General features: G+C 37.7%; 1 protein-coding gene across 1 annotated transcript in view; it reads left to right on the forward strand.

The window, feature by feature from the left end:
- GABRG3 (gamma-aminobutyric acid type A receptor subunit gamma3) overlaps nt 1–13,808 on the forward strand; it is a 284,803-nt gene that overhangs the window by 269,478 nt on the left and 1,517 nt on the right. The window contains exons 7-9 of the mRNA XM_015632800.2: nt 2,822–2,974; nt 8,676–8,872; nt 10,361–10,390. Coding sequence (XP_015488286.1) covers nt 2,822–2,974; nt 8,676–8,872; nt 10,361–10,390 — 380 coding nt within the window. The remainder of the gene's footprint in view (nt 1–2,821; nt 2,975–8,675; nt 8,873–10,360; nt 10,391–13,808) is intronic.

A 13,808-nucleotide genomic window follows, 5' to 3' on the forward strand; every position in this document is an offset into this window, starting at 1 on the left:
AGGCAGGAAGGCAGGCGGGCAGGAAGGCAGGAAGACAGGAAGGCAGGAAGGAAGGCAGGAAGGAAGGAAGGCAGGAAGGAAGGCAGGAAGGAAGGCAGGAAGGAAGGCAGGAAGGAAATAATTTAGGAAAATACCTAAAATACTCTTTTAAAACATCAAGAACGTTATTACATTTAAATAAAATAACCTTAGCATCTTCACAGGAGTAGCCCAATTTAGCTCTCACCATGGAATCAAAGGCTGTGGGTAACTCCTTGTATGATCTGCAAGTATCTACAATGTTTTTGTCCACATCTCAGACCCCTGCTCTTATTTTTTAATCACAGGAGAGAAATGGAAATGTTTTGAATACATTCACCTTCTAAAATGTGCCTCTAAAGCAGATAAGAGAAACCATATATTGAAAGTACCAATTTCTTTTCATTTCAAGTGTAGAAAGGATGCCACAGTGTGCACGTCATCTGTAGAATTTGCCTTCTAGATGTCTAAAATCACAGGAAATGAATTCTGCCTGAAATACACTAAGTCAGTTAATGACTAATTGTGATGATGGACTCTCTACGTCATTTAAAGTGCCATAATTTTCTCCCAGTCTCATGTTTACCTGGTTTATTTTCGTCGAAGGCCTTGGAAAGAGAGACTGTTACTTTCCCAGTATCTACTGCTGACAGTGCTGTGCTGAGTATCATGACCACACTACTGAGAGAAGCAGTGACCTGTGTGGGTACTGGAATTGTGTGTATTGTTATACACAGTGGAGGTGTGCAGATTGTGCTTGACGTTATACCATTCTCAGGAAGTTTATCCACAAACACACAGTTCAAGATATGGGAACTAAGTTAAGGAAATGGAAAGGCTTGACATGTTTCCTATAGAGTCTTTGATTTCATTTTTTGCTCATTCTTCTACTTTAACAGACAATGTTTGACTCATTAACATTCCTTCCATGCTTTTCAGTTTGTTCATGTCAGTAGAAGCACTGGTTTACACTCCACCTGACTCTTTACAACTGTTTCTATGAAATTATCTTGATTTCTGTGGTGCAAGTCTTTCTTCAGTGAGGCAAACCAGCCAAACAGTAAGCCAGCAGAACCCGTGGTTACTAAGCCACATCAATTCCTTGGTGTCATTCCCTGCACAGAGAAAACTACTGGGTATTAGTGGAATTGCAATAACCCTTATCCTGTAGAAAAACCCACAAGGCTCCTATGTCATGATGTACTGCAATACCTCCTTGTTGGAACCACAGTGAGCTCTATAAGCACAGCTTCTGAAATGACCTTCCAGTTTCTTGTGGTCACACAGTTTTCACTGACACAATTCTTGTGAAAATGTGTGCTTTCATCTAATATTCTAGGCATTATGGAAACTTTCACAAGCTTGTCAGCCTCTTCAAATATATATATGTCAAACTGATGTACTTCACACACAGGAATGTTTCCTATCATACATTCCCAAATTCCCACCATCAGATTTTTATTTACCTTTAGCTTTCTAATTTATGACAATTCATTGATTTTATAGAGATGAAAGATATTCTTACTGAATTAATTTCTTTTCTGTATAATATTTAGCTGTATTCAAATTAGCCACTGTATGAAATGTGTCTGTTTATATGCCCTCTGTTACTAGATGATTAAGCTTTAATTTGCCTCAACTAATAAACCCATTGTGTTTCTGCTTGGGTGAGTTGTATGTACATTCCTTGGGGGATTAATCTTTATATATTTCTAATTTCTTCATTCTTCTGATGGTTTGCTCTAACAGGACAGAGTTACTTAACTACTGCAAATGATGCCTTCTGAAAATATCATACTCTAGAAAGTGAAGGTTTGTAACAAGAAGCCATAAAATTTATTAGGCCAAATCTGATGCAGTCAGACAAAACCACATAAAAATTCTCTGGCATATAAGCTTTCCTTTACATCTGAAATGGAAGCAACCTACTTCAAGTGAAGTACAGAAATCAGTCCCAGTTCAGTTTTATTACTGTTATTCACCATGAGTGTCTGAGAAAGTTAACATCTATGAGGCTGAGAGAGCTGTTAGTAGGGCAGAGGTGATAAGGTCAGTAGCCTCTACTGAGGAGAAAGGGAGGAACAGATTATTATCCCCTGTAGAATCACAAGAGTTAGCAGTAGAGATAGAGTGAAAAAAAATCATGTAATGTGTGATAAACTAACCTTCTGACTGATTTCTTGAATGTATGATTTTTACTATACAGCAAAATAATAAACTTTGTGTTCAGACTGACCTTCTGAAAATACCACAAATGGCCACAATGGTTTTGAAATGCCAGAATTAAGTTCTAGTGTCTATAAATGACTTCTTCTGTAAATCCATACTCATGTGCATGTTACATTTGTCATAAAGACCCCTATTTTCAGATTCATTTCTCAAAAGAAGATAACGGAAGTCACTCAAACCTGGAATTAGAGCACAGAAGACTGCAGAAGGAAGGATTTTGTGTGTAGTGTTTGCAAAATCTGGTGAATTACCTTCACATTTGTGGCCGTGAAGATATCCAGAAATACCAAGTCTGGAAATTCAAGATGGCTTTCAAAACTTTATTCATCCAGAATGATTGCTGAGAAGCTCTGTCTGTCCAATACATAATTTCCACAGAGATCTAAAACTTAAGGCTGTTAGAATGGCAAGGTTTACTTAAATTTCACATGAGGATTACTGTGCAGATGCTGCTGAAACTCTAAAAAATATTTTATATGCAGTGTTTTTATGAAAGTTAAAATATTAGCAGGTCAGTGAACAACTGTCTGTATCCCATTACAATGTGAATTTCCTTTCTGTGCTATTATTGCAGGTGATTATGTAGTCATGACCATATACTTCGACTTAAGTAGAAGAATGGGATACTTTACTATACAAACATACATTCCCTGTATATTAACAGTTGTTCTTTCCTGGGTATCCTTTTGGATCAAAAAAGATGCCACACCAGCAAGAACAGCATTAGGTAAGTTGTTAATAATTCCCTTTTCTGATGTTCCTACACTAATATTTGAAAATGTCAACTTCCTTTCAAAGAGACCACTAGGTACACACTTTGGATTATTACTACTACACCTCGCAGAACCAGATCTACTTATTACTGAGACTGCTGGGTTTTTTCCTGTAACAAGGTAATTAAAAGTAAACTAATCTGACCCTTTGGATGACACTACCACCTATTTTGCATAAAACTCTTGAATTAATGTCTGTCTCCTTGTTCGCACCATGACATTTTTGAAGAATTAATTAATTGCACTGCTGGCTTCCTTCCCATCTCTAACTCTCCCCCACTGGGCATTATGTCTTAGATATACAGAAAACTGTGGGATATAATAGTATTAACTCATGCAAATTGTTTTAGCTTGCATGCTTGAAATTAAGCTTCACACTGGGTGTATTGATATTTTTTATAGATTGTGAGGATTTATGCTGGTTTAGGTTGTCCAGAAACCCATGGGTCAGGACCAGCATGTGCATTTGGGCACTGCGCTTTAGCATTCACTTAGAAATGTTGACTTCAACTTAGAAATTTTTTCTAATATCTATATGAAACCTGCAGGGTTTAGGGGTATGTAACAGCCAATTATATGTAAACAGAACCAAAGGAAAAAAAACAATTCCTTAGTTCAGATTGTGGTTTCCAGGTCTGCCCATATGAACTGATTCAGAAACCTCTGAAACCAGTCTAGGAAAAAAGGGCAGCCTATGTCAAAGTTTGCATATCTGTTTACAACCATTCCCAGCTATTCACTGCATCCTCCTGCTGGAGTTTGTTACAATGTAGGCCCATTTTTCTGAGGTTATTTTACAGGAAAGGAATATTTAGTCCTCAATCCCTCCATGTGAGTGCCAAAGGGCCAGAACACCGCAGCTCCAGCAACAGGATGGACACAATGACCCACAGTTATTCTGTTATCCAGTAACACCTCCAGGACAGCAAAAAGACCATACACAGGTGAGGACAGAGCAGCTTACAACTGCCTGTTCCTGCCTGTGTAGACTTGCCTCTGACAGCCAGAAAATTGAGCAATAGGTCTTAAGTATACTTCTCCACTGAACTCTTAAATTTAACTCTTTTCTTAAATTGGGTGACTCAGGGGAGGTAAGGAAAGACTCTCTGTTCTCCATCTTTTTTTAAAAGGAAGTCTAAAGTGGGGAGTGACATAGCATCCAGTTGGGTAATCTTTCTTAATGCAGAAGAAAAAAGAGACAAAAGACATCTAACACTTTGCATTATTCATTTGCTATAAGCGTTTTTCATATCCTGTAGCTAAGGGTGGTTCCCCACACCACACACCTAATTTTTTCAAATAATTAGACACAGAAGTAGATCACTAATCACCAATGTGTGACTCTCCACCTCACCCCTCAGTCAGCAGGAAGTTCAGAGAAAAAATGTATTCAGATACTGAAGTCATAAATTTGGCGTAAGAGCATAAAAATGAGTTGTTCCAAGGCTCTACTCTATGGATGTCATGACTCACTCCTAAAACTCTGAGAATTTAATTTTATAGGCTTAGATATAACTTTTTTAAAAGTAAAGTCAAGTATATATTGGTCACTTCTTTTGTGCACAGAATCCTGTTGCTCCCAAGTTGGCAATGGCCTGTTGACTCCTGGGACACAGTAAGCAGATAAGCAAAAGCTCCCACTTTGCTGTAGACCTGTGTGTGTGTAATGCAACTTATAAATCCATCTGAGCAACAGCACACATCCACATCTAGATAGTGGCACATGGTAAAATTGTGAGTAATGCAGCCAAAGGCAAACTGCTGAAATTGTCCTGCTAATTACTTGAAATTAATCATAGAGATTCTGTGCAATAAACCTTCTCCAAGTATAGCTGCAATAATACAAAGGACTGGCACCAGGGAAATATTTCACTCTCTGAAATTAATGATTAATTTCCAGTTATTGGCAACTACTCACAGTTACATGAAGGACAGGTTTTATTCCTTTCTGAATAATGCTTACTAATATATTTCCACAATGGGGCAAAAAAAAAAAAAAAAATTCAGGTTTGGGACCATAAGTATTCTTTCAGCAGTACCGTTCAGAGGTATTAAAGCATTCTTTAAAAACTTGGTATTATAGTCCCCTTTTTACATGCACTTTGAGGTACTAAGGCCCAGACTGGCAACAAGACTAACTCCAGGCCACCTGAAGAGTCAGTGGGAAAATGGAAGTAAACTTTGAGTACTGGATGAGAACTGAGTTTTTGATCCTGAGTTATTCTGCTCTTCATTCAAAGAGGAAAAAAAAATGTCTCTCCACAGTTTCTGCGTGTCTCCAGTCATCCAAATTATCTCAGAATGATCTAAGAGGCAACTTTTCCCTGAAGAAAAGTTATAATCTGGAAAAGAATAGGTTATTTTCATTGAATATGGAGGGAATTAATTCAAACTGAAGCTTTCATCCAGTTTCCCTGTACTTTTTTTAAAATGGGTATAATATGTAATAGGACCAGGCAGTTTCTACAGAGCAAGATCAAGCTGCAGTTTAAAAAGATACAGTGGGTATCAAGGCCAGCAATGTGTTGATGTAAAAAAAGATACAGATAATATTCAATAAAAAAGGAACATTGCTTTCCCTGCCATTTCATCTTCATTCACTAGAAAACCAAGAAAGTACTCAAAACAGGTGACAGACCAGGAAGATGGAGATTTAACTTTATGAACAAGTGATAGCATGCATGAAAACAGGAGACATTTCCTCAAGAAACTAAGAAAAACATAACCAACATAACCTCAAGAAACTAAGAAAAAATTAACTTTGCTGACCAAAGAGTTTCTAACACTGAAACTTCTGCCACCTCACTTTGCATATGGTTGTCCAGTAAGCAGATTTCAAGCAGTAATAATTTAAAACAACTGTTTAGACCAAAGATCTAAAAGATAGAGTGTTCTCATGCATTATATATATATCTGCATAATTTGATGTCCCAGTCAGTCCTTTCTATTATATCAAATAGTATTTTTGATATGGGATTTACTGAGAGAATATAACATCCCAAAATAGTATTTACACAAAGACTTGTAAGCTTGCACTTACAATTTCTCCCTGAAAATTCTGAAGTCAGGTTACCTCAGAGCTGTCCTTAGCTGATACTAAAATTCTGTTGAAATAGATACTTCATGAGCACTGTGAATTTCAATAACAGATGCAAAGCTCATTTTGCCATATGGGACTCCACAAAGTAAGAGACTTCACAATTTCATCTGGCAAGACATATGCATTTGAAACCACTCAACAAACTGACTTTCTTTAGCATGAGAGATAAAATGAACTAAGGGTATGGAAACGAGACATTATATTTGGAAATAATGGTGCTGCATTTTATTCATGCATACATATATATATATATATATATATTCTGACTTGTAAATGTACAGAAATACAAAACTTTATCACCTGGTGCACCTTCCTTCTCTTTCCTCTCTATATGTATCCCCATAAACTCATTTTAACATTTTTAAATTTGTGGCTGTGTCCTAGATGTACAATTGATACACTAGATAGAATTTTTATCATTTCAAAAACTAAGTGCTTGTTTACGGTGGGAGCAGGAATCCGGTAGCAAGCATGATTTGAGCTGGTATTTCACATTCAGGCTTAAGGCATGGATGTAGGGTGCAGATGGAGTTGAGAACTTATATATTTCAACTAATTATTTCTTTTTAGCCTTCTAATAAAAAACTCTCACAGGATGAGTGGGAAATAAAAACTTACATTTAAGTACAGGTAAACAGGATGCTGTATACTGTTATGGAAGAACTCTGTAGGTTTTGAGGAAGTTTTTTAAGACAGTGAAATGCCTGAAAGGATATACATGTAGGTCTGAAAAGGACACTTTTGTGTCAGAAATCTAAATGTGTATTAGGAGGTGTTAAAGAACTTTATTTTATATTGTGGGGTATGTCACAGTCTGGATGTGGTTCTTTTGAAATTAGTGACTCCCAAGGCCTGGGTCAAGGCCATAGAGAACGTGGTTGACCTATAGTTAGTAAGGGTCAAACCAAAGTCAGCGAGTTCACACCTTCTGCAGCTGGGCATTTCTGCAGTTGGCTGCTGGGATGAATGGCTAAACACTGTCTTTGAAGCTTTTCTAAAGCATCATCTGGGTACAGAACTGATGTTAAGGGGTCTGGAGAGGTTGCTGGATCATGCCAAGCCCATCTGCTTATACTGGGAGGTGGCACAGATTTCAGGAAAAGGAAATCTTTTCCCATAGCTTTTAATGTCCAAGGCACACACAAAGTCCACACTGTCCACTTCCTACCAGCATTGCTTTCATCTTGGTTATTGACTTGTGATTTTTTTTCAGAAACTTTTTGTTTGTTTGTTTCTGGGTAATAGATATATAAGGAATTAAATTAATCATTATTATTCAATAATAATGATTGAGACACAATTTTTCTTCTGACTTTTCCGGGGACTTTCTGTTAGCTTGAATGGATAAGGTTGTTCCTGTGACTCACTGTAGCCTCTATCAAACTTTACAAGTCAGAGATGGACAATCCTTCATAAAGACAAAGTAGTCAAAAGTAATCCACAGATACTTCTTTCTCTCCAGAGTGCTTTTAGTGAGAAGTTATTTAACTATAAGGCATAATTTCAGTCATTTCTTGCCATTTCAGACACTGTGCACCATTGTGAAACATCATTTTAACTATAAAAATGAAAGATTACCTTATAGCTATGTTCTTTGTTGAGAAGGTTCTCTCTTGAGACTTACTTGTGGGAAAGCTTTATTCCTTTTCCCAAGCCAATAAGAAGGTAGTTTTTTTTCTATTAGAAGACATGTAGTTCATAACAATCTGGGAATGAAAAGACTGCTATTCCTCAGGAATGAAGAGAAATTGTATGAATTACTAGGAATCAAATAACTTACATGACATAGACTTCATTCTAGCACTGGTTTTATTATTTTGGATATTTCACACTAATCCCATTATATTCACTGTTACTAAACCAATCTCAGAAGTGATGCTTTGTATGCATTAAAAAGGCTGTTTCTGTTAATGTTGCATTTGAAGTTTGTACGAGTCTTACTCTGACTGAGCAAGTAACCCTGAAATCCTTTACTCAGAAAGAAAATGGCACTGGAGGACTCCCAGGGAAGCAGTGTGTGAAGACATACTTTCAGAATCCATGGTCAGATCTTAGCAGACTTATTTTTTTTTTCTCCCTCCACCTCTTTTTTTTTTTTTTTTTTTTTTTTTGAGCATAAGATTTTTCCTGAGAGCACTACTACTGTGGAATAGAACCTGTTTCCTTCACTGCTTACTATGTTTCTTGGGTTTATTTTTCTGAGTTTAGTATCTCTTCTGCTTCATACTTTTCTTCAAAAATTTCTTCATTCTCTCCCTCTCCCTCACCTCCATCTTCAACCTAACTGGGATTGGAAAAAAGAAAAGATGAAGAAAAACATATTGAGAGGCATGGGAATGTCACTTCTGCTAAGATGAAATTAACAACAGAGTAAATCTTTGTTTACAAAATAACTTTGTCCCTACTGATGTTATTTTCCATTATTTAATACTACCAAATAAAATTAATTACTTGAGTACCCTCTGGATTTCTGTTTTGTATGTTTATAGCCAAAGATTCTTTTGTGATATGGAGAAGTGATGTTGCACACAATTAAATCAAGTTTCTCCCTGCAGGCATCACCACAGTATTGACCATGACAACTTTGAGTACCATCGCAAGAAAGTCATTGCCCCGTGTTTCCTACGTCACTGCCATGGATCTGTTTGTGACTGTATGCTTTCTATTTGTCTTTGCTGCTCTGATGGAGTATGCCACCCTCAACTACTACTCAAGTTGCAGGAAACCAAACTGTACTAAGAAGAAAAAGTCGGTAAGATGGGAGCATTTAAACTTCTTTTCACGTGTAGCTCAGTGAGCAGATAATCATTCAGTTGTAGCCTGAAATCACATGGCACTTCACTCCTCCATGATTTTCCCAGTGGTGTGATCTGGAAAAGCCTGCAGTAGCAGTAGGAGCAGTTATGTGCCTGCTGAGCAAGGTCTGTTCCTAACAGAAGCAGCCTGCTCACCATGGAGCAGCAACCCTGCCTATGCATCTTTTGTCCTCCAGTTACTGTGCTGGAGTCGGAAAAGTCCCCCACTGAAACACTGCACAGCTTGTTATACAAATAAATGCACGTCAGTGTATATTCAAATGCATTGCTATTTCATGCCTTAACAGGTCTAGAAATATTTGTGACCAGAATTTCATTGTCTCTGCTGGGAACCAGCATTTAAGCCCTGTGCACAAAGGTGCATGTTCCCAAGGACAAAAATGGAGGTTGCTTAAAAAGGTTTTAACCACGGCTCATTTTTGGCCAAAAACCAACTTCCAAGTGTAACACCCAGAAAAACACAAAAGCTATCTGTTTAGAATCAACTAAAACAATCATGCAAGAAGAATTGCCTGGTTTACTTCAAAACCAGCTATGAGAATGAGAGGGGGCAGTTTAATAAAGAAAGAAATCTCAGTGTAAACATACAGAAGGGAGTTGACCACTCAAGATTAGTGATAAATATGTGTTCAAGATCAGTAGTTGGAGGTGGATGCCATTGTGTGTCATGGAGGAAATAAGGACATTTGAAATAAGGGCATTTGAAATCAGAAATCAAAGCCAAATAGGAAAAATGTGAAGAAGGAAATTGAGGGGAGGGAAGCCTAAATTTAGGGAATAATAGGTCATGATGTAAAAAGGCATTGAATGGAGAGCTATAGAAAATGATTGAATGAAGAACTAATGACGGAAAAGCTGAAACAAATATGGGATTAGAGAATGTCTAGAAAGCCACAGACTTAGTCAATGACAACTCCACTAAGCCTAAAATATCTTCTTGCAAAAATGCATTGCTCACAAAAGGCAAAAGATTGTTAACAAAAGAAAAGTTTGAGACCAAAATGAACTTGCTAGTGATCAAACTAAAATTGCCATCCTATGGAAAGACTGAATTGAAAAGCCATGAGTATCTTTGTTAGTAGGATGTAATTCCAGACATATGAATGAAGCAGTGAGAAAGCATGCAACATTGACAGGATTTAAATTAACACCAAAAACATGCTCACCTACCTATTGTTCAATCAATAAATAGATTTAATGGCTTGAAGAAAGATTTTAAGTCTATGAAAACTAGATGTGCATTCTGCTGAAGTTTCATGCCATTTTGAAGTGTATAGGATATTATGCTGAATATATAGAACACACTGCATGAAGTGTTTTATGCATTTTAGGGCTTGGTCCAAGGAATACTACTGAATATAAATGCATGACAAGCACTAAGTTTGTTTTCTCCTGAATAATTATTTTTTTTATCTCTATTTAAGCTACCTGATGTAAGTTTTGGTCATGTAATGGTAAGTAATTTACTTTATTCAGGGAGAGAATTGGGGGCATGAATAGATGGTTGACATTTACTTGCACTAATTCCTGAGAGAGCTGTATTGCTGTGTTATGCTTTACCCTGACTTCACTAAAAATATTATTTACTTTTTTGTTAAAAGGTCAGTTTGCTTTCAGCTGTGGCAGAGGAACATATCTGCCTCTTTCTATAAGGACTTTTCAAGTGATATGGGAGGGAGTAGGGTCAAGTATAGAATATTACGTGTTATTTTTACCTCAGAAATATTGTGTATCTGCTTTATATAATACAGAAGTTTCTCACCACATTTTATGAGAAAGTAATGAGCATAACTTATGTCATAAACTTCTATGTTTAACTAAGTTTCACAGGAAAAAAAAATAATTTATGGATATGCAAAACCTTAAGCAAGCTTTCAGGTGGATTTTCAAATTTAGGCACACAAGTTGAGCACAGGTAGTTGTACTCTATCTACAAATGGAATATGTGCAGCAGCAATAAAGTTGGAACAGAGAACAAAATTGTGTCTCTAAGTTGTATGAAATCTGAAACTGGAACACCTACTATACTATATGCAAATATACTATACACTATGCATTCAGACAGCATGAAGCCAGTTAACCAGCTGGTTGAATGGTCTGCCATCAAACAAGAAGGGATCAGAACTAAGACATTGGGGTTTGCCTTTCTTAGGTTGGCTATGCTGAAGTTTCTCATTTATAACTGCCAAATCCATGTAATTATCCTATCTTTTTACAAATAATAATATACACTTTTTTTCTATTTTTTAAATACGAGTTCTCTGATGTATTTTAAGACCTCATATAACTTACAGCAAGCATTACATCTATCCACTTTCTACTGCTGTCACTCCCAGGACAGACTTTTCTGAAAGATGAAGTTAACAGAGCACATTTAATGGGTAGCAGCACTTTCCTTTTTCCAATTAAAAGCTATAGGAAAAGCTAACTAAAATGATATTAGGGTTTAAAAACCTCTATCTAGAACTAGTCATTCTGATCTGCTTGGAAAGTATCTGCAGCATTTTCAGGTTTTTTACTTGCTCTTTTTTTCTTCACCTTAAAATAATTATTGAGCAGGACCTTTGTCGATACAAAAAAATCTTCCAATTAGAATTTAAATAAGCAGTGTCTCTGGCTCTCAAGATATCATTTTGTCCTTTTCAGCTTTGTAGTGGTGATACTTAAAAGGTGAAATTTATTACTATTAGTAAATCCATGTTCAGGTAATCCCAAGACTTTACCTCCCAGAAAACACATGTATACTTTGTCAGAAATAATATTATTAAGCATGTTTAACACTACACCTGAACTGCCTTGTCCAAGGCCCTGGAGAAGTGCCTTGCGTAGGCAGACCTCCTGGGTGGGACTGGGATGGTGCCCACTGTGTGTGCACTACTCTCCTCCCAACCCCAGCTCAGGTGGACACACAGAACACAGGGGGACCATCCACCTTCCCCTTGTACATTGTCACTTCCGGATCCCTCCTACCTGACAGAGATTAAAACAAACAGAATAATCTCTCCGCATTATTAGGGCAATTATTTTATCTTCTGTCCTGAGCATACAGTTGATATAACAAAACAACAGCAAAATATCCCAGAGATGAGGAAGTTTCCTTTGCAGAGCCAGAGTACTTTTTTAACTTCATTCACCAAAACCTCTCTGAGCCTTTGTTTTTTTTAACATAAATATTTTAGACAGGCATGGAAAATGTAAGCTCTTGAGATGGAAATGTTCATAAAGACCTTCAATAAATGTATAGTATTTGACATAGTGGTATAGCAGAACTCCATGTATAGTCTAGTCATTGTTTTTTCTTTCCAAAGTACTAGAGCCAAAAAAGATTGCTTGTACAATAATCTTAGACCTTCTTCACATGGCAACACATTGTACGGCTCTGAAACAAGCCACCCAAAACTTCACCCAAGAGAGAGAAGACCAAACAGGTGTAATTTCTGTCATTTAATCTCAGAGATAAAGTCATTCACAACAAATAGATTTGCAATAATCTGCTTCTAAAATGCAATCTTTTTGCAGTTCACAGCAGAAATCGCCTGAGACATTTTAGCATTTACTTATGATAAAATGAATTTTGTCCAGAATTGACTGGATTCCATAGGGCAGTTGTTCAGGTGTAGTTATCTGGGTTGGCAGTGCCAGCATCTAAGTAGAGGGATGCTACATTATCCTGGGTTAGGGCAAATTTGGAAGAAAACTTCCAAAGGGGTTTCTCTAGAAAGCAGATTCAAGTGGCTTCTCCCCCAGCCAGTTCGGGAAAAGATTTCCTTGGAGAAAAGTGGAAGAATATCTATTTAAGAAATAAAGTATTCACAAGCATAAAAAATGAAGATTATTAAACAACAAAACCTCTCTCTGCTCTGAAGAGTTGGCAAATTCAGAAAGTCCTTGTCGTGGGTGTAGCTCGGGCTCACTCAGTCTCTTATCAGTCCCTTCGGCGCTGGAAAGTGCCGCATCCCGCACCCCGGTGCTCACGGTGTGAGTTCCCAGTGTTTGTTTGGGTTTTCAGCCCAGAGCATGGATGAAGAGTTCCAAGAAAAAGAAATGCCAGAGCCTGGGAACTTCTCTGCCTCACCTAGCTAAAAGCAAAGGAGAGCTCTCTCCCGCTGTCCGTGTGCAGACAGCACAGTCGTGAGAAGGATGCGGGGAGCGAGTGCGGTTTCTGCAAACAAACTGTGGCTTCTTCTCCCCACCTTCGCTCTCAGAACCAGCCTTAAAGGTGCAGAACTTAACATCCAGCAGAAACAGAACATGTGACTGTGGATAAAAGCATCATAAGGCCACCCTAGGACACACATCAAGTTCTTAGCTCAGGAACCAGCATTTTTAATCAGATGGGTAATACTACAGCATGCCAAACCAAAGATTTGTATAAAATCAATTAAATCAATGTAAAAAGGAAAGATTTCCACTGAGGCACATCAGTCATATCACCAATGTTTTCCCCATCCAGGAGGAAAGTTTTCAGACACTCCCTAACACCTTCAGCAGGAAATGTTGAGTACTTTGTATAGTATGGATGAAATAACCCAGAGCATCTTCCTAAATGCAAGCAATCGTGATCAGCTTGTTAGAGCACAGCCAGCACTCTCCTGCAGGCAAAGCCAATGCTCAGCACAACCCCAGGGAGAGGAAGGGCCTCTTAGGTAAGAGAAAACCAGGCTGACAGGGCTGTGTCTGCTTTGTCAGACAGTGCAGACATGCAGCAAAGCTGATGGGACCTTTTCTAGTGATGTCAGCAGAGGAGGTGACATTTGTGAAGATGGAATGGGTAAATGAAAGGGGAGACTACTGTGAGAAGGCATCTTGCATGCCAAGGAAATGATGTGACAGAAAAGCTGACAAAGTGCAAATAGAGAGTACACTGAAGAG

The sequence above is a fragment of the Parus major genome, chromosome 1 (assembly GCF_001522545.3).
Source record: "Parus major isolate Abel chromosome 1, Parus_major1.1, whole genome shotgun sequence".
Classification (NCBI taxonomy): Eukaryota; Metazoa; Chordata; class Aves; order Passeriformes; family Paridae; genus Parus; species Parus major.